Raw genomic sequence first — 22,987 nt, 5'->3', positions numbered from 1 at the left:
GGCTATATAGAGTGAGAAATGAGGAGGTGAGGAGAAGAACAGGGGTGGAAAGGGAGTTAGGAGATAGGGTTGATGAAAGAGTATTAAGATGGTTTGGACACATGGAAAGAATGAGTGAAGACTAGTAAAAGAGGTATGGAAGGCAGATGTGGAGGGAGTGAACATGAGGGGATGTCCTAGGATGAGGTGGATGGATGGGGTGAAGGGGGCTTTGGGGAAGAGGGGAATGTCTGTTGAGGAAGGATGGGAGAGGACAGAAGACGGGTGAATGGAGAATGGTTGTATATGGATGATGTTGTGATGCATGAGGTGGAATAGGCAAGGGGATGGGGGGTGAGGTAGTATGTATGAGCAAAATTTGACGCAGCCCAAAGGGATTCTCCCCGTCTTCTCCTTTTATGCATGGGGGGACGGAGAGGGGTGTCGCTGATTTAATGAAGCGGCCTTGCTGTGGATGTGCTGTGTCTTGTGACACTGCTTCTGACCCAGGGCAGTGGACGAGGTGCAGGGATCACCCATCATCCAGGAGGTGTTAAGATAAGAGGGAGGGTGGAGGGGTGTGGAGTGTATTGAGGGATGGAATGGGTGGGAATGATTTTATGCCTTTTCCTTTTTGGCTACCTCCCTTATAAGGAGGAAAAAGCCTTGGTATATGTATTTATGTATTCTACAGGAAGGGGAGCTATGCTCATGGTGTCCTGTCTTTGTATCTTGCAACATCTAATTTGTTCTTAAATTCATGTATTGTGTTTGCACATACTATTGTTTCATCCAATTTGTTCCAGACATCCATCACACACTGTGGATAGATTTTTTTTTTTTTTTTTTTTTCCCCAGATCCCTTCTATAACTATTTTGAGTTTCTTTTCATGTCCCCTTGTTTTTCTTCTACCCCAACAAATAAGTCTTTTCTATCAAAGATTTCCATTCCATGCCTTTCATAATTTTATAAATGGCCAACAGATCACCACTTTCTTTTCTTTGTTCCAGGGTTGGTAGTTCCAGTTTAGACAATCTTTGCTCATATGTCAATTTTGAAAGTGTTGGGGCCATCTTTGTTATTGCTCTTTGGATTCTTTCTAGTTTCCTTAAGACTTATAACTTACCGTGGCCTTGGGTCCACTTGGTGATTTTCTTTGTCTTTATTCTGGTGGTGATGATGTGTGTGTTGACTTCAGGTATGGTATGGGGGATAGGTATGGGAATGAAGGGAAGGATGAAGGTATGTATTGAGGGGAGACTGGTTCTCTCATAGAATGCATCCCCTCACTGTATATTACACACTTTGTCGCATTTACACTTCACACTTGGGTTTATATGAGGTCTGTGATTGGGGGTAAATTTCATATCACGCCCCAATCATGAATCACTAACACTTACAGTCAGTTTCAAATCAGACTGCATAAAAAGGAGTCCAACATAGCACCAAACAGTGACCACTGACCTCTCGTTGCCAAAGGTGTATGGGAGGTATAACTTCACCTTATCTAAAGTGAAAATGCTGCACAATACATATAATAGATAATCCTCATATATGGGAATTAGAGATGTGTAATGCACCAGAACCAATACTCAAGATGGAGAAGTCATCAGGTGGTAAATAAAAAGATTAATAATGAAAATGATATATTTGTAACTCGACATTCCTGAAAAGGGTAGTCAACCATACTTGGTCCTATGGTATTGAGTCTCTTATGTAATGCTTTATATGATGTTTTCATATATATAAACAAAAATGATAGGCCACTATATCTAAATGGAAAAAGTAACATAATTTGATATACATGCCTTCATGTACTAAGCATTCTAGAATACAGATTTCATACAGGTTGATATGCTTAGTGCCTGTAATTCAAACAAAATTCTACAGCTATCAATTCACTAAATTAACTGAGGTTGTAACCATAGATTCTATATTTATTTGTAATAATAGGTTATTTACTCTAAAATATGCCCACTGGGCGACAAAGGAGGATGTCTGATTACAATTGAGCATTGTCAATTAGGGATTGCCTTAATCTAATTGCCTTTTGAGCTGCTTGTCTCATAGGACATGAGGGTGTCTCATTCCCAAGGGATTCTTCACCTTTTAAGAGTGTTGGCTCTTAGGAATGAATTTCCAAAGGAGCTAGTTTGTCCAGGGTTCTAGTAATCATCCTGTTACATAACACATCTACAATGCATACATTATCTCCTTCATGTTGGTATAACTTAACAATGTGTCCTAATGGCCACTCATGTTGTGATCCAAGTCTCTCCACTATTACCATTTCTCCTCCTTTGGGTGGTTTCATTTGCATTGGTTTTGAGGACCCATAATGTTTGTCTCGCAGTGAAGTTAAATAATTCTTTTTCCAAATTCTTTCAAAATGTTTAATAATTGATGATGGACAACTGTGTCTTGTAATGAATTCTGTATGTCCCAAGAAATCATGATTAGATGGATTCAACGTTACCAGTGGTGGATGGGATTTATGGCTCTTCCATACAAAAAGTGATTAGGAGTCAAGGATTCTTCAGGTCCTTCTTTGTTGAGGTAGGTTAATAGGTGATTGTACAACTGCATTTGTACTTCCTGCAGAATTGTTTCCAACTCCTCCCAAGTCACTCTTTTCTTATATAAGACCTTCAGGCATGACTTGGTTAAACTGATCATGTGTTCATAAAAGCCTTCCATTCATGGTGCTTGGGGGGCTATGAATATCCATGTTATATTTTTTCTTGCCAAATATTCGGAGATGTTAGTATGGTCTAACATCTCCTTGAAGAACTTAACTCCAGCAACAAAATTGGACCCATTGTCCCAAATTACTGTTCTCAGGAATGAATACACTGCACAAAATCTCCTCCAGATAGTTTGTCCATCTATCTTTGATGATCCTCTCACAAATTTTAACTATTGTACTCATTAGGGACACTGGTCTGTAATTTGTTGGGTCTTCCTTATTTCCCCCTTTATATATTGGCACTATTTTGGCATTTTTCCAGTATCCTGGTAGTTTTCCTTCTTTGAGTGAGCATTCAACTATTTTGTATATTTTTCCTGTTAGTTTGTCTATACATTCCTACCTCTTCACTCCAGGGCACATCGCACGTCTGGCAGCATTAGCTGCCCGACGTGCGATGTTGCATCATAATCTTATTATAAACAAAGTCAGTGCTCAATCATTCGTTCTCTTTCATCCGTGTATTTTGATTACCATAGAAAATTGATGAAGCCAGTTTAGAGAGAATGGAGATTACGTAGAACGACTATAATAAATATAATGAAGATGCCGGCGTCGGCATCATCGAGTATCCACTTGCTCCTCATGCCGCCCACGTAGGCGTCACCGTATGGAAGTGGTTAATGTCCAGTTTGCAACTCCGTTTGGGCCATCTGATTTGTTAACGTCAAGCTTTAATGTTTGATTCCTTATTTCATTCTGAGTAATATTTAATTCCTTCATTGGAGGAAATCTTACTTAATTTCTTTGATCACAGTTTTGTAGATTTTCTTTTTCTTTGGTGAATACAAATTTGAAATGTTTGTTCATAATATCTGCCATTTCTATATCTTCTGTGTATTGTCTGTTACCTTGACGTAATTTAAGTGTTTCCTGTTTATGTTTTAGTTTGCCGTTTACATATCTACAGAATACTTTGGGTTGATCTTTACATTTGTCTATTATGTCCTTTTCATAATTTCTTTTTTCTTCTCTACATCTTTTTACATATTCATTTCTTGGTTTGGTGTATATTTTCCAATTCTCAGATTTTTTTTTTTTTTTTTTTTTTTCTCTTTTTTCCATCTTTTATCCATCTTTTACAGGCTTTATCTCTTCTCTCTTTTGCCTCACTGCACTTTTTATTGTACCAGGATTTTATGTATACCTTTTCCTGTTTTTGTCTAGGTACATGCTTGTCCACTCCTTCATTATAGATTTCCTTCCAAATTGTCCATTTCTCTTCCACCTTTGTTTCTTCATTATTAATTTTTTTCCCAATTTGCTTCTTGAAAGAATTTACTAAGTTTCCCAAAATCTGTTTTGTTATACATTAGTCTTCTTTTTTCTGTTTTTAACTTATTTCTATATTTGTTTCTTCATTTAATTCTAGTTCTAGTAGTATGTGATCACTTTTTCCAATTGGTGTCGTATTCAATTTTATCCACAATTTCGGGTTCTGATGTGAATATCAAATCCAGTCTTGAGGGTTCATCGTTATTTCTATATCTGGTGTTTTCCTTGACCCATTGTGTCAATGTGTAATCAATGGTCATTTCCAGTAAAATGTTTTCCTAGTGATCTTCTCCACCTTTCACAGTCATTTCTTCCAATATATTTCTTTTGAGTTAAAATCACCTATAATTACCAGATTACCTTCTTTCTTTAGTATTTCATTTAGTGTTTGTCTTGTGTCTTCCAGCATTTTGGAGTGCTCACTTTCATTCCATGCATGAGTTTTAGGCAGGTCATAAATCACTGCATACTTTCTATTTTTCATATCTCTATCCTCAACTCTTATCATAATCAACTCCACATTGTTCTCTTCTTCTGTGACTTTTGTCGCATCTAGGCCTTTCTTGGTAGCAACATGACTCCTCCACCCTGCTTTGTTTGTATGTTTCTGATCCAACAATTATATAATCCTTGGCCTATATTATTTGGTGGTAATGATCCTCTCCTCCTATCCCGTATATCTGCATACCCTCCCACAGTGCCTTTCTGTCTACCCTATCATAAGCCTTTTCCAGATCCATAAAAGCCCAAAAAAACATCCTTCCCCTTTCCTATAGCTTTCTCACATATCTGTCTTACCACAAAGATCTGATCTACACAACCTCTACCTGTCCTAAATCCACACTGTTCCTCACCAATTACTCCCTGTGTTCCTCTCTTAATCCTCTCAATCAAGATCCTCCCATAAGCCTTCCCAACAACACTTAACAAGCTAATCCCTCTGAAACTACTACATTCACACTTGTCCCCTTTTCCCTTTTAAAGAGGAACTATACAGGCACTCCTCCAGTCCTCCGGCACTCTACCCTCTCTCCAGCAAACATTAAATAACATCACCAACCAGTCCACCATCACTGTACCTCCCTTTTTCAGACATTCTGCATGGCATCCATCCAGACCAGGTGCCTTACCTGCTTTCATCATCTTAACAACTGCCTTCACCTCATCCTTCCTTATTTCTCCTCCATTCTCCACACTCATCACTCTCATTTTCTTCGCATTTCCCACTGCAACTATCTTTCCTTCCCTATCCTCCTTTACATTTAGCAACTCCCTAAAATATTCTGCCCATCTTCCCCTTACTGCCCTCTCTTCCATTATCATCTCTCCATCTGCACCTTTTACCTTTTCTTCTCTACTTGATTCGCCTCCTCTTCCTCTCTTAATTTCTTTCCAAATCATCTTTTTATTACTTTCAAAATTTTCCGTCATACTCTTACCCCATTTCACATCTGCGCTCCTCTTTGCAACCTTTACCTTTTGCTTTACTTCTCTTTTCTTTTCTTTGTACCTCTCATATGACTCCCTCGTCCTATTTTGTAACCAATCTGTGAAAGCTTGCTTCTTCTCTTCTACAACCTTCTTTGTTTCCTCATCCCACCATTCACTACCCTTCCTTCTATTTCCCCCTGTCCTTCTTGTTCCACACACCATCTTTGCACACTTTATGACTCCCTCCTTGAACCATCCCCATTCCTCCTCCACACCCAGCTCTACTCTATCCTTTACTCCCTCCCACTCCTTCAGCTTCTTTCCATACTCCTTCTCCTTTTCCTTTTCATTCAAAGAGTTCACTCTTAGAACCTCCCTACCTTCTGTCCCTTTCCTCTTTCTCCATCTATCCTCCACTTTCAACTTACCTTCCACCAAAAAATGATCTGATATTCCCCCACCCTCTCCCCTTAGCACATGTACATCCTTAACTCTTCCTATCATAATCCTATTTACCACTACATAATCCATTAGCGCTCTATCTACCACCCTTCCCTCCCTGGGAGCTGTCAAGAGTTTTTATGAGAGTAGTAGAGCTTGTGTCAGGATTGGAAATGGAGAGTGCGTGGTTCGAGGTAAAGGTGGGACTTCGTCAAGGATGCATTATGTCGCCCTGGCTGTTCAACTTATACATGGATGGGGTGGTGCGAGAGGTAAATGCAAGGGTAGTGGGCAAGGGATTGGAGATGGTTAAAGAAAATGGAGAAAAGTGGGAGGTGAGCCAGCTGTTGTTTGCGGACGACACTGCGCTTGTGGCAGGATTGGAGGAGGGATTAAGGAAGTTGGTGGCAGAGTTTGGGAGAGTATGTGATAGAAGAAAATTAAAGATAAATGTGGGTAAAAGTAAGGTAATGAGATGTACAAGGGGTGAAAGTGGCAGTAGACTGGAAGTGAACATTAAGGGAGAGCTACTGGAGGAAGTGGATAGTTTTAGATACTTGGGTGTGAATGTGGCAGGAAAAGTTGGAGTGAAGGTGGAGGTAGAATGTAGATTGAGTGAAGCGAGTAAATGCCTTAGTGGATTAAAGAGTGTAATGAGGAATAGACATTTGGGAATGGATGCTAAGAGGAGACTGTATGAAGGAGTGATTGTGCCAACAGCACTGTATGGGGCAGAAACATGGAACATAAGAGAGGAAGAGAGAAGGAGTTTGAATGTGTTTGAGATGAGGTGTCTGAGAAGTATGATGGGGGTTACTAGGCTAGATAGAGTGAGAAATGAGGAGGTGAGGAGAACAGGGGTGGAAAAGGAGCTGGGAGATAGGGTTGATGAAAGAATATTAGGATGGTTTGGACACATGGAAAGAATGAGTGAAGAAAGACTAGTAAAAGAGGTATGGAAGGCAGATGTGGAGGGAGTGAACATGAGGGGACGTCCTAGGATGAGGTGAATGGATGGGGTGAAGGGGGCTTTGGGGAAGAGGGGAATGTCTGTTGAGGAAGGACGGGAGAGGACAGAAGACAGAGGTGAATGGAGAATGGTTGTATATGGATGATGTTGTGATTGCATGAGGTGGAATGGGCGGAGGGATGGGGGGTGAGGTAGTATGTGTGAGCAAAATTTGATGCAGCCTGAAGGGATTTCTCCCCGTCCTCTCCTTTTATGCAATGGGGGGGACAGAGAGGGGTGGGGTCACCGATTTAATGAAGCGGCCTTGCTGTGGATGTGCTGTGTCTTGCGACACTGCTTCTGACCCAGGGCAGTGGACAAGGTGCAGGGATGACCCGTCATCCAGGAGGTGCTCAGATAAGAGGGAGGGTGGAGGGGTGTGGAGTGTTTTCAGGGATGGAATGGGTGGAAATGATTTTATGCCTTTTCCTTTTTTGCTACCTCCCTTGTAAGGGGGAAAAATCCTTGGTATATGTATATATGTATGTAATGATCCTTTCAATTTTGTCTCCACAATCCCCATTATATCTGTTTTTTCTTGTTCCAGACAGTGATTCAATTCATCTATTCCTGATATCAATCCATGTATGTTGGTATATGTTACCTTTAATATTTTTCCTTTTCTGCCTTTTCTTCTTGCTCCTGCATTTTCTTTTCCCTTATGTACCATTTCCTCAGTCTGAAGTCCATCACTCTCCCAAAAAAACTCCTTCCTTTTGTTCTCCATTCTTTTCTTGTTCTTTTTGTAAGCTTCCTCTTTTTCTTTTAGTGTTTTTCTTTCTCTTTTTCCTCATTACTCAGTTCCTTTTTTATCCATAAGTTTTTGTAGTTATTACTTTTTGCTAGTCTTCCTGCATTTGTTAATATTTATTCTGCAATCTTTTGTGAATTAAGTGTTACTTTGAGAGGTCTTCTCTTCAGAATGTTTTCTCATTCTGTAAATTTCTTCTATTCCCTTTTCAAGTCCTTGTGCCTCCTGTATTTCTTTTAGTATTTCTGTCATTATATTTTTGTCTTCTTTTTCCCTTTGGAACCTTATTAGTCCACGTTTCTCTTTGATACCATAGATTACAATAAAAAAAAAAATTATTTTGTCTTTTGTGTCTCCTACTCAATCTCTTTTTTCCTTTATTCTATCACAGTGTCCTTTGTACTTTTGTTCATTTGTTCTTTGACTATTTCTTTAAACAGTATTTTTTGCTTTTCTTTGTCTTCATTTGGGTTTTTAATTCCCATCATTTTTTTTTTCTTTTCAACAACTTTGCCTGCCTCTATTAGTATCTTCTCATTAACTTCCCTCAACAAAGTTTCATTTATATTTGTGTCATCATTTTTCATCTTTCCATTATAATTTTTTACTATAGCCAGTTCCTTTTTCATTTCTTCCATTTCCTTAATGATGCATTTTCCTTTCTCAATTCACTCACTTCTTTGTATAATTGGTTATGTTCCCTTTTCCATTCAACGATTTCCCTTGTCATTTCAAATATTTCTTGGTTTATTAGTGTGCTTTTGAGGTCCATACCTCTTTCTGTTCTGAATCCATGGAATAATTCATCTTCATATCTGGGACTATCAATGTTAAAATTTTTTTTTTTTTTTTTTTTTTTTTTTTTTGTCTAACCACTCCCAATGGTGTTTTATACTTACTAATATCTAATCTTCTTTTGGTTGTCTCAGTGTATGTCAGTTTATCATCCTTTTTATCCATTTCCTTTTTTTTTTTTTTGCCAGACTTAATCATTTTGTTACATTACAGTTCCACTCACCATCACCCCCCTTCCATCTGTTTACAACTAAGTAAAGCGCCAATCTTTGGTTGATGACTTGCTAGATTTTAACATAAGCTTGCGGGGCATTTTCAGGCACATCCGATTCGTTCGACTGTCAATGTGTGTGTGTGGTCTTGATGGTTTGATGGCACTTCATCCAGTAATACATTCTAACACGTAACACTGTTTCTTGAATGCCTCCATGCAGGCACCTTTCATTTGCATGATTGATAAATATGCTAAGTGACTTTTAGTTGGTATGAGGATAGGGAACTTGGTACACTAAGTCCTCATTATACGTTACGTATGCATTCCTGAAAACCTTATTGCAAATTGAAATTACCATATACCAAACCCATTATAGCATGTAATAATGGGATATGGCAGACGTACCTTCTCCCTGCTCTTTCCTCTTCAAAATATCTAGTGGATACCGTATCTGTGAATTTTTCTTACCGTAAATAGAATCAAGGATAGTAATTACCAAATACCGTAACTGTGAATTTACCGGATAAAGAATTACTGATAAGGAGGACTCACTGTATCATGATCAATAGAAGCATAATTCAGACAGCCTCTGGAGTGGGTAAGACCAGAAGACTCCTGTTTGTACAGACCTAAGTCTTCGATAAACTACTTGTTATTCTTATGGAGAGTATCACTCATTTATCAGAAAATTATGAATACTAGGATAATGAGTCTTCTAAGCTACCTGCATCCAATACACACTAGGCGTTTGTAATGAAATGTTGGGATTACACTTTCTTATAAATCTAAATGTATAATTGGTTATCCTAAGCATCTTGTTAATAGATGAGTACTTAGTATAGTCAAATAAAGGAGTAACCTTCAGTAATTCTTGGTTTCACACACCAACACATTTGGTTTCTATGCAGGCCAGTGCTCTCTGAAGGGTAGTAATTCTACAGCTTAATTCACTAAAATAACTTAGGTCATAACCACAGATGTCTATATTGATTTGTAATAATAACTTATTAACTCTAAAAGATACCTTTGTCAGGATTTATTCCTGACATATATATGTATATGCATGCACATATGTAGCATGTACATGAACATCACCGATAAATTTTGGGAATATACCTCCCATCAAAAAAGAAACCCACTGCCATGATGACAGTGTGGTTAGTAAACTTTGTAGCCAACCAAACACTGATTTAGATTGGGGCTGAATCATAATTAAAAGAGTAACGTGTAGATGAAATTTATCACTGCCTTTCTATCTCCATAACCTGTAAACTGACTGATAACACAGAGAGAGGCATGTTGTAGGGAAGGACATGTCATTGTTCATTTTGGTGCAGAGTGTATCAAAATGCATCAGGCCTTAACTTTACTATATAGAACTGTATTGAAGGAGCAATAACATTCCTGGATGTACTTGTGAGACAACAAGAAGAGTCTTTCAATATCAACATCTGCACCAAACCTACAAACACTGGACACTTCCTTAACGGGAACAGTGAGTGTCCACAGCACAAACAAGGATGCCACAATTGGCGCCTACATTAGAAAAGCGCACTGCAGCTCTTGGCAACAGGTACACAATGAAATAGAATACTCCACCCAACTATTGATTAGTAATAGCTTCAGTGAAAATTATATTAGATGTCAAACATCAAAGATTATTATTAACTGGTAAAATAATGGTAACAACAACCCTTTTTCTCAACACTCCTTTTAACCCATCCATCCATCTCATCCTTTGTCCCCCCTCCAGTTCACTCCATCCATCTTTACCTTTCACACTTCTTTTACTAATATTTCTTCAGTCATTCTTTCCATGTGTCCAGACCATCAACCCTATCTCCCAACTCCTTTTTCACCCCTGGTCTCCTCCTCACCACATTTCTCAATCTATCCAGCCTAGTAACCCCTACCAAACTTCTCAGACATTTCATCTAAAACACATTTAAACTATTCCTCTCTTCCACTCTTATGTTCCATATATCTGCCCCATACAGTGACGTTGACACAATTACCCACTTATACAATCTCCTCTTAGCATCCATTCCCAAATCTGTTTCTCATTACACTTTTTCATCCCCCCAAGGCATTTACTTGTTTCTCTCAATCTACATTCTACCTCCTCCACTTTTCCCTTCCCCACTACTTTTGCCCCAAGTATCTAAAACTATTCACTTCCTCCAGTCTCTCTCCCTTAATACTCATTCCAATTTGCTGCCATCCTCTCTCCTTGTACATCTCATCACTTTTTACCCACATTAAGCTTCAACTTCCTCCTCTCAGACACCTTCCCAAACTCTGTCACTAACTTCCTTAATCCTCCTCTGATCCTGGTACAAAACTTCCTTAATCCTCCTCTGATCCTAGTACAAACGCAGTGTTGTCAGCAAACAACAATTGGCTTGTCTCATATTTTTCTCCATTTTCCTTAACCATTTCCAATCCCCACCCCATTACCATTGTATTTACCTCCCACACCACCCCATCCATGTACATATTGAACAACCATGGTGACATAGCACATCCCTTGTGAAATCCCTCCTTTACCTCAAACCACTTGCTCTTTCCATTTCTAATTCTAACACAAGCTCTCCTATTCTCTTAACCCCTTCCATACGGTGCCGCACACGTAGGCGTCATGAGGAGCAAGTGGATTCGCGACGCTGCCATATCGGCGTCTTGATTATATTTATTGTAGTCGCCCCTGTGTTTTTACATTCTCCCAAATGCGCCCTGAATCCCATTCTCTGTGGTTTTCAAAATTCGCGGGTGAAAGAGAGAACGATCGATATAAGCGGCGACTATATTTTATGATAAGAATATTATTACGTGACGTCATACGGCTGGCATTGGCTGCTGCCCGCGAGATTTAAGTCCCGTACTGAAGTGGTTAAAAACTCTTGAATGATCTTAAAAGCTTTTCTCCAAACCCCTATATCTGCAAAACCTCCCTCAGTGCCTTCCTGTCTACCCTGTCATAAACCCTCTCTAAATCCATAAAGGTCCAAAAAACATCCTTACCCATTGCTAAACCTTTCTCACATACCTGCCTTACCACAAAAATCTGATCTACACAACCCCTACCTGTCCTAAACCCTATCTGTTCCTTACCAATTACTCCCTCTGTTCCTCTCCTAATCCTCTTGATCAAAATACTCCCATAAGCCTTCCCAATTACACTCAACAAACTAATCACCTCTAAAACTACTACACTCACATTTGTCCCCTTTTCCCTAGTAAAGCAGAACTATACAAGCTTTCCTCCAGTCCTCTGGCACTCTACCCTCTTTTAGACAAATATTAAACAACCTCACCAGCCAGTCCACCATCACTACACCTCCCTTTTCTAGATGCTCTACATGACACCCATGTAACCCAGGTGCCTTGCCTGCTGTCATCATTTTAATACTGCTTCACCTTTTCTTGTTTCTCCCCATTTTTCTCACCCATCACTCATTTTTTCAGCATCTCCCACTGCAACCACTATCCCTATCCTCCTCCACATTTAGCAACTCCCTAAAATAATCTGCCCATCTTCCTCTTATTGCCGGTTCTTCATTTATCATCTCTCCATCTGCACCTTTTACCTTTTTTCCCCTACTTGATTTGCCTCCCCTTCTTTTAATTTCCTTCCAAAACTTTTATTTATTTTTTTACCTATAAAATTTTGTCATACTTTTCCCCCATTTTACGTCTCTCCTTTTTACTTTCTTTATCTTATGTTTTATTTATTCATTTTTTTCTTTATTTGTACCTCATGTTTCTTTTGTCCTATTTTGCAACCAGTCTGTGAATGTTCATTTCTTCTCTTCTACAACCTTCTTTGTTTCATCATCCCACCACACACTACCCATCCTTCTTTTTCCTCACATTCTCCTCATTCCACACATCATCTTTGCACACCTTGTGATTCCCTCCTTGAAACATCCCCGTTCCTCCTCCACTCCTAGTTCTACTCTATTCTTCACTTCCTCCCAATCTTCTCTCAGCTTCTTGTACTCCTCCTTTTGTTTCCCATTTAAGCAGTTTACTTTAAGCACCTCCCTACCTTCTGTCTTTTTCCTCTATCTCCATCTATCCTCCACTTTCAACTTACTTTCCACCAAAAAATGATCTGATATTCATCCATTCTCTTCCCTAAGAATATGTATGTCCAAAACTCTTCTTACCCTTGTGGTTATGACTATACAGTCCAGTAAGCCCTATCTACCACCCATTCATCCACCACCCAATGCTTGACTTTTTTCTTAAACACTGTGTTAGCTCTCATCAACTCTCCTTCTTGATACATCTCCAACATCAACTCTGATACAATTTTTTCCTGGCACTCCACACTTCTCAACCACTCCATCTATTGGTTCATCTACCCTAGCAGTGAGATCTCCCAATACCACTATATTGACATTTCTCCCTTAACCCTCAATGGACTTGTTTAAATCTATCCAAAAAGCCTCCCTTCTCTAAGCCCTTCTCACTACCAGGCCCATATGTACTTAAATATATATATATATATATATATACAGTATATACATACATATACCAAAGGCATAAGAATAATTCCCACCCATTCCATCCCTAATACACTCCACTCCCCTCTTATCTTGGCACCTCCTGGATGACAGGTCATCCCTGCATCTTGTCTACTGCCCAGGGTCAGAGGCAGTGTCGCAAGACACAGCACATCGACAGCAAGGCCACTTCATTAACCCTGAACAGGGAACGTCCAAATTTATGATTTTGCATGGAAGTTGTACCGCTTCTGGCATGCCCACTTTTAGAAACAATAAAAACCAAAGGTTTATGGGAAGAAGTGCTCCAAGTTATAAAGTAAAGTGGGTATGCCAGAAGTGGTACAACTTCCATGCAAAATCATAAATTTGGTCGTTCCCTATTCAGAGTTATATCGGCGACCCCCCTCTCCGTCCCCTCATGCAGAAAAGGAGAAGATGGGGAGAATTCCCTTCGGGCTACGTCAAATTTTTCTCACACATACTACCTCACCCCCCATCCCCCCACCAATTCCACCTCATGCATCACAACATCATCCATATACAACCCTTCTCCATTCACCCCTGTCTTCTGTCCTCTCCCATCCTTCCTCAACAGACATTCCCCTCTTCCCCAAAGTCCCTTTCACCGTATCCATCCATCTCATCCTAGGTCGTCCTCTCATGTTCACTCCCTCCACATCTGCCTTCCATACCTTTTTTTACTAGTCTTTCTTCACTCATTCTTTCCATGTGTCCAAACCATCCCAATCCTCTTTCATCAACCCTATCTCCCAACTCCCTTACCACCCCTGTTCTCCTCCTCACCTCCTCATTTCTCACTCTATCCATCCTAGTAACCCCCATCATACTTCTCAGACACCTCATCTCAAACACATTCAAACTCCTTCTCTCTTCCTCTCTTATGTTCCATGTTTCTGCCCCATACAGTGGTGTTGGCACAATCACTCCTTCATACAATCTCCTCTTAGCATCCATTCCCAAATGTCTATTCCTTATTACGCTTTTTAATCCACCAAGGTACGTACTTCTCTCAATCTACATTCTACCTTCACCTCCACTCCTCCCTTTCCTGCCACATTTGCACCCAAGTATCTAAAACTATCACTTCCTCCAGTCGCTCGCCCTTAATGCTCACTTCCAGTCTGCTACCACTTTCACCCCTTGTACATCTCATCACCTTACTTTTTACCACATTTATCTTCAACTTTTTTCTTTCACACTCCCAAACTCTGTCACGAACTTCCTCAATCCCTCCTCTGATCCTGCTACAAGCGCAGTGTCGTCCGCAAACAACAGCTGACTCACCTCCCACTTTTCTCCATTTTCTTTAAACATCTCCAACCCCTGACTCACAACCCTTGCATTTACCTCTCGCACCACCCCATCCATGTATAAGTTGAACAGCCAGGGTGACATAACACATCCCTGATGAAGTCCCACCTGTACCTTGAACCACTCACTCTCTCCATTTCTAATCCTGACACCTGCTCTACTACTCACGTAAAAACTCTTGACAGCTCCTAAAAGCTTTCCTCCTATCCCATATATCTGCAAAACCTCCCACAGTGCCTTCCTGTCTACCCTGTCATAAGCCTTATCCGGATCCATAAAAGCCCAAAAAACATCCTTACCTTTTCCTATAGCTTTCTCACATATCTCCCTTACCACAAAGATCTGATCTACTCAACCTCTACCTGTCCTATATCCACACTTTTCCTCGCCAATTACTCCCTCTGTTCCTCTCCTAATCCTCTCAATCAAGATCCTCCCATAAGCCTTCCCAACTACACTTAACAAGCTAATCCCTCTGAAACTACTACATTTACACTTGTCCCCTTTTCCCTTGTAAAGAGGAACTATACAGGCACTCCTCCAGTCCTCCGGCACTCTACCCTCTCTCCAGCAAACATTAAATAACCTCACCAGCCAGTCCCTCATCACTGTACCTCCTTTTTTTTTTTTCTAGACATTCTGCATGGCATCCATCCAGACCCGTGCCTTACCTGCTCTCATCATCTTAACAACTGCCTTCACTTCATCCTTCCCTACTTCTCCATTTTCCTCACTCATCATGGTCATTTTCGTAGCACTTTCCACTGCAACTATCTTTCCCTCCCTATTCTCCTTCACATTTAGCAACTCCCTAAAATACTCTGCCCATCTTCCCCATACTGCCTTCTCTTCCATTATCATCTCTCCATCTGCACCTTTTACCTTTTTTCTCTACTTGATTCACCTCCTCTTCCTCTCTTAATTTCTTTCCAAAACATCTTTTTATTACTTTCAGAATTTTCTGTCATACTCATACCCCATTTCACATCTGCTCTCCTCTTTGCCTCCTTTACCTTGTACTTTACTTCTCTTCTCTTTTCTTTGTACCTCTCATATGACTTCCTCGTCCTGTTTTGTAACTAATCTGTGAAACTCGCTTCTTCTCTTCTACAACCTTCTTTGTTTCCTCATCCCACCATTCAGTACCCTTCCTTCTATTTCCACCCGTCCCTCTTGTTCCATACACCATCTTTGCACACTTCGTGACTCCCTCCTTGAACCATCCCCATTCCTCCTCCACTCCTAGCTCTACTCAATCCTTCACTCCCTCCCACTCCTCCTTCAGCTTCTTCTTGTACTCCTTCTCCTTTTCCTTTTCATTTAAAGAGTTCACTCTAAGCACCTCCCTACCTTTTGTCCTTTTCCTCTTTCTCCATCTATCCTCCACTCTCAATTTACCTTCCACCACTCTCTCCCCTTAGAACATGTACATCCTTAACTCTTCCTATATTACTCCTATGTACCACTACATAGTCCATTAACACTATCTACCACCCTTCCATCCACCACCCTCTCCCATATGTACTTATGCTTGACTTTCTTCTGAAACACTGTATTTGCTATCATCAGCTCTCTTTCTAGACACATTTACACCATCAACTCTCCACTACGATTCTTTTCTGGAACTTCACATTTCCCAACCACTCCTTCAATTGGTTCATTTCCTACCCTAGCATTAAGGTCTCCCAATACTACTACATTGACATTTCTCCCTAATCCCTCTATGTACTCATTTAAATCTATCCAAAAGGCCTCCCTTTCTTCTACACTCTTCTCACTACCAGGCCCATACACACTTACGAAAACCCACATCTCCTTTCCCAGTTTCACCTTTATTCACATTATCCTTGAAGAAACCTCCTTCCACTCCACTCCACTACCCGTTTACCTATCTCTTCACATACTAGTAAAGCCACCCCTTCTCTCCCTCTCTTCACTCCTGAGAATCTCCCAACTAAACTCCCAAACTCACATCTCCCAACTTCACATTTCCCAACCACTCTGTCAATTGGTTCATTCCCTACCCAAGCATTAAGATCTCACAATACTACAACATTGACATTCCTCCCTAATCCCTCTATGCACTCATTTAAATCTATCCAAAAAGCCTCCCTTTCTTCTACACTCTTCTCACTACCAGGCCCATATGCACTTACAAAAACCCACATCTCCTTTCCCAGTTTCACCTTCATCCGCATTATTCTTGAAGAAACCTCCTTCCACTCCACTACACATTTACCTATCTCTTCACTTACTAGTATAGCCACCCCTTCTCTCCCTCGCCCTCTCTTCACTCCTGAGAACCTCCCAACTACACTCCCAAACTCACACTCGCCCTTCCCTCTTAACTTAGTTTCACTCAATGCCAACACATCCATCTGTCTTCTCACAAACATATTTCTTCCCTTTTACTCTCATCTGTACCACATCTACACTCATTAAAAGACACAAACCTTAAGGTACTGGTTGGAAAACTTCCTAGACCCTCTTATGCCTTTACATTTTTTAGGAATGTTCCCTTTGGGGCTACAGGGAGAAGGATGGCTAATCCTAATCCCTGTCCCGTTTTTGTCACCTCATATGACTCAAGTGGGAAGACTTGGTGGCAGTATTCTTTCCCCCCACCACAGGGGGGATTTATACATTCACATATATAGAACATCAAGTATTTGGTAGAACACATACATATCCTTGTAATATTTAACACAAGTGGTCATTTAGGTCTATGAGATATGTTTAATGTGTTATATATGCTTGCAGTGTTTTCAGTGTTAAAATTTTTAGGTTCAGATATATTTTTCTGTCTATTTTAAAGACTGGATGAAGTCAATGCTGTTAGACCTAAAACAAATGTAAATAGAGAGAGCCCCCATGTCAGTTTTTCCTTAATTTGAATTTGGTATGCATGCAGCCTGTAATTTGTGTCCTTTTATAATGCATTACATATTTCAATCCAGTACACTTTGTACTTATATACACCAAATTATATCAATGTCTGTGGTACAAGTTATGATCACAGTGACCATATCTCTTAAAATGCTTGAAATAACATTTTGCATGTATTTATTCAAAGATATATGTAAATATGAACATAATTATCATTGTGTCTGTCAGTGTTAGATGCAAGACACAGCAGTATGTGTGGTATTTATTTGCTATCAAGTTTTTGACAGAACAGTAGTAGTAATAGTGATAATTGTTACTTTGAATTTCACCAAGTGGAAAACCTGCAGCCCTACAGCAACAGTCTTTAGGCTTTCCTTCAGATGTCCATGGGAAAAAAACTTTTGATATGTCTGTACTGTATTGGTATGGGACTGTTTCTATGTTACTGGCTAAAAGTGGAAGGAGGATGAGAATAGTCACTAGTCAACTCTTCATGTATGAAAAGCTGTAAGAAATACAGATGAAGTTGATGAGAGAGGTCTTAAACCTGGTCCAGAGACTGGATGTCAGCCCCTTAAGGCTGCACCTTCTGATAGGTGAGGAGCCTACACCAAGAGGCACATAGCTGCAGCCAAAACTGAAAGGACCTCTATCAACAAGTAGAGTGGGACAAGGTCTATACAACCGCTGGGCAAAAAATAGAACAGACAAGCAGGGAGGTGTCATGATATTGACCAAGAAGGGTCTAAATGTGACAAAGATTAATGAAGGCAAAGGTAATGTAGAATTAATTATGATCAAAATTGTAAACAAAAAGATGAAAAGCAGAAAATTTGTAGCAGTGTATGTACCACCAAAAACACAGGCTTGGTCTGATAGTGATCATTCTAAATTAATGGAAGACACAATGAATGTGCTAAACGAGTTACTGAAAGAGGGTGGTTACATAGTAATCATGGGCAATTTTAATGCAAAGGAAATAATCTGGAAAGAAATTATAGTAAAAGGGGGCGAAGAACTTTGGAACAACATTCTACTGGACATGACCATCAAATACACCTTAACACAATAGGTTAAGGAAAATACTAGATATAGAAACAATGAGGAACCATTGAAACTAGATTTAATATTAACTTCTGAACCAGATATTGTGAACAAAATGGAGTATAAAACACCAACTGGGAAAAGTGACCATATACTAATAGAGTTTGAATTAAAAGAACAGAACAATGTAGGTACCAATGATAAACATAGAGAAGGAAGATTAATGTACAACAAAACAGATTTTGTAAAATTAAGAAAAAAATTCCAAAACACAAACTGGGATAAATTCTCTAAAGAGGAAACAAAGATGGAAGACAAATGGAACATATTCAAAGAAAAGTACAAGGAAGGAATTGATAAATATGTACCAAAGAAGAAGCAAAAAGAGATTTATATAAAGTGTTGGTATAACAAAAGGTGCAGTGAGGCTAAAGACAGAAGAGACAAAGCCTGGAAAAGATGGAAAAGAGACAAAAAAATCCAAATGGCAAACATATATAAAACTTAGGAATGAATATGTGAATATACACAGGAAAGAAAAAAGAAATTATGAAAAAGATATTATAGACAAATGTAAGGATCAACCTAAACTCTTTTACAGATATGTAAATGACAAATTAAAGGATAAACACAAAATAGTAAAACTGCGTGAAGGAGATAAAGAATATATAGAGGACACAGAAATAGCAGAAGTTATGATCAGACATTTCAGGTCTGTTTTTACAATTGAGAGCTCACAAATTTGGAAAGATGGACAACAAGAAATATCCCGTAAAATGAAAGAAATAAAGGTAACACAGAAAGAAATAAGAGACTAGATAAAAAACCTAGATGTTAGGAAATCGCATGGACAGGATGGAATTGCAAATTGGATACTGAAAGAGTGTATAGACGAACTGACAGACAAATCATACAAGATAATAGACTTTTCACTCGAAGAAGGAAAGGTATTGCAAGATTGGAAAGATGCAAACATAGTACCAATATATAAAGGAGGAAACAAAGAAGATCCTACAAATTTCAGACCAGTATCCCTTACAAGCACAGTAGCAAAAATATGCAAAAAATTATCAGAAACAAATGGACCAAACACTTGGAAGAAAATAATATAGTAAACCTAAACAATTTGGCTTTAGAAGTGGAAGATCGTGTGCCACAAACTTAATGTGCTTTTACTCGAGATTAATTGAGATAATACAAGAAAGAGATGGCTGGGCAGACTGCACCTTCTTGGACTTGCAGAAGGCATTTGATAAAGTACCACATAAAGAATTAATAAGAAAAATTGAAATAATAGGAGGAATACAAGGTAAGGTACTGGAATGGATGAAGGATTTCTTAATTGGGAGAAAAATGAGAGTGGTATTTAGAGACAAAAATTAAAACCGTGAAGGTGTGAAGAGGCATCCCGCAAGGCTCTGTATTGGCTCCTTTAATGTTTGCCATATATATAAATGATATGGATGAAGGAGTGAATTGTTATGTGAACTTCTTTGCTGACGATGCCAAATTACTCAAGAGAATACGCACAGAAGAAGATTGCAGATCGTGACAAGACCTGGACAAAATATGGGAATGGAGTCAGAGATGTGAAATGAACTTCAGCATTAAGAAATGTAGCATAATGGAATTTAGAAAAAGCAAAAATAGAATATCGGGTCATTATAAGACTGGAAACAAGGAAGTCAAAAAAGTTGATTCAGAAAGGGACCTGGGAGTGATCATCTCAGGTGAATTGACTCCTGATAAACATGTCAATAGATTATTTGGAGAAACTTTTAACTTAATAAGATCAATGAAAGAGGCCTTGGACTACATGGATGAAGAAATGGTAAAGAAAATAGTGGTTACACTAATAAGACCCAAACTAGAGTATGCTGCAACACTATGGGCACCTAGCACAAAAAAGAACATAAGAAAATTAGAATGAATCCAAAGAACAGCAACAAAAATGGCACCTACGCTATCAAATTTGACATACAAACAAAGATTGGAGAAATTACATCTATCAACACTGGAACAGAGAAGAGAAAGAGGTGATTTGTTGACCATTTGCAGAATTATAAAAGGGATGGAAATTCTTGATAGAGACGACTTATTAAAATGGGACAGAAGAGAAACAAGAGGACACAAAAAGAAGCTAAAGAAGGACAGTTACAGAAGAGACCTGAAAAAGAATAGCTTCCCACATAGAGTGATTGATGTCTGGAACAAACTAAATGGAGAAACAATGAGTGCCAAAACTATACACGATTTTAAGAATAAACTGGATGTAGAGAGATATGAGAACGGGTCACTACGAGCATAGTTCTCGTCCCATAAAATACAATTATGTAAATACAACCAGGTAAAGCACCTTTGCCCTTTGGACTTGGACTTTTGGGCCCAGGGACAATCACTGGATGGAATCAGTGAGAAGTTTGGGGTTCTAGCCCAAAACTAAGCAAATGCAAGACCAGCATGGGTTTTGAAAATGGGCTGCTTTGCTGTCCAGCTTGCAGGACCACCATATCCAGGTACCTGTCATTGGTCCCTCAACAGCAGTAAGTCTGCATTATAACCTGACCATACATATATACATATATCAAAGTCTTTTTCCCCCTTACAAGGGAGGTAGCCAAATTCCCATCAACGTGACCATAGAAAGGATAAATTGTATATTTTGTGCCCATAGCAAACAGTGTATTTACAGCACAATCCATTGACATAACATTATCTGATCATTGAACTGATATTTATATCTTGCTATTCCACACTTGAGTTTCATTGAATGGATGCCTATATCCTCACAGTAGCCAGCTACAGTCCTCAGGCCTTTTCTTCTCAGAAGAAATATTGGAATATTGTCTGTTGTTCAGTATTTACCCAGTTGTATTATACAGGAAAGGATCTATGCTCATGGTGACCTGTCATTGTATCTTTCAGCATCAAGTTTTTTCTTAAAATCTTGAATACTGTTTGCACACACTGTTTCCTTATCTAATTTATTCCAGGTATCCTCCACTCTATGTGGAAAGCTATTCTTTTTCAGATCTTTTAATTATCCTTTTGATTTTTTTTTCATATCTTGTTTTTCTGTTGTCCCATTTTAATGAATCATCTCTATCTAGGGTTTCCATTCCTTTCATAATTCTATAGATAGTAGATTTCCTCTTTCTCTTCTTTGTTCCAAAGTTGGTAGTTCCAATTTGGACAATCTTTGTTCGTATGTTAATTTGGAGAGAGTTGGTGCCATCTTTGTTGTTGCTCTTTGTATTCTTTCTAATTTCTTTATATTCTTTTTAGTATATTTTTTAATCATTTCCTCATCCAAATAGTCAAATGCCACTTTCATTGACCTTAATAGGTTGAAGGTTTCTCCGATTATTTTATTGATAGTGTAGAAGGTGGGGAGCACTTGACAGCTTTCAGCTGTTATTATGTGAAAAGGTGGAGGAAATACACTCAAAATTGGTAGAGATCTTAGGGTCTGAAGACCAAGTGTCAAGTTCCATATAGAGTTGAAGATGTTGATGGGTTTTGAAGATAGGCAACAAAGGAGATCCTTTCTGATGTTCATCATGCAGAACCACCATATGCAGGTACCCAATGTGGGTCCTTTCAGCACTATGTCAGAATACCAACCACACATTATATCTTCTTTTTATTCTTTTTCTTCAAAACAATGGGTTTCAGACCCACAGATTTTAATGTGTATCGTATTGTGACATACAGAGTGTCATGTCTAGAAGTCAGCCAGGCACAAGTGAGGAGGGTGGAGGTGGGTCATCTGGAGAAGGAACATCAGGACCGACTTCTGTCACAGTAGCTGGAGGACATGTGGCGACAGTACCTCCTTCATGTGGACTCTGTCATGTTCCCTATTCAGACACTTCCTTACCTTTTCGTGTCAAAATTTCCAAATGTAATATCTGTAGGTAAGAGATTTTTTAACAGTTCTTGGATAACTACTAAAAGGAAAAATTTTTGTTTGTCATAAATTTATTATAATTGTGATGAAAATTATACTTAGATTATAGTAGTGGATTGTTGAATGATATTTAATAATATGGTATTACAGACGAGGTAAAGTGCCAGATGTGCTCTTCACAACCTTGGAACCACCATCATCACTGGCAGTCACGGGTGTGTAAGGCTTTCACTTATATGTTGTATTCAGGTATATGTAGAACACATGTACATATACATATTTTTTATATAAACAATGAATATAAAGTTATCCATCCCATATCCAAACTAATTGGGCCACAGGAGGTTCAGATTTGGGGATGATTTGGGTATGCAAGATAAGATTACTCTCCCCCCCTTTCAGTCTCCACCCAGCCACTCCAGTGCTAAATTTTCAGTTTTGAAGGAATATAAGTGGTATACATTACATATAAATCCTGTATTAATTGTGAGGTTTAGATAATGGCAGTTCAGATGAGGGAAGGATTACTGTGTTCATTTTCTCCACTGTCAGGGGAGTTATGCTCTCCTTATAGAATGGATGATTGCTGCCTCATCATCTTGGGATGCCCCATGATTAATTACTAACAGGGAAGTTGATGCTAAATGTGAGATAACAATTAA

General features: G+C 39.1%; 1 protein-coding gene across 2 annotated transcripts in view; it reads left to right on the top strand.

The window, feature by feature from the left end:
• LOC143038031 (C2 domain-containing protein 5) overlaps positions 1–22,987 on the top strand; it is a 212,490-nt gene that overhangs the window by 117,941 nt on the left and 71,562 nt on the right. For both annotated transcript variants that reach the window (XM_076206886.1, XM_076206887.1), the window contains exons 11-12: positions 22,130–22,332; positions 22,476–22,540. In XM_076206886.1, coding sequence (XP_076063001.1) covers positions 22,130–22,332; positions 22,476–22,540 — 268 coding nt within the window. The remainder of the gene's footprint in view (positions 1–22,129; positions 22,333–22,475; positions 22,541–22,987) is intronic.

Source organism: Oratosquilla oratoria, chromosome 23 (genome assembly GCF_046742065.1).
Source record: "Oratosquilla oratoria isolate Oo_2021 chromosome 23, ASM4674206v1, whole genome shotgun sequence".
Taxonomy (NCBI): Eukaryota; Metazoa; Arthropoda; class Malacostraca; order Stomatopoda; family Squillidae; genus Oratosquilla; species Oratosquilla oratoria.
This window is presented reverse-complemented; position numbering and strand designations above follow the sequence as displayed.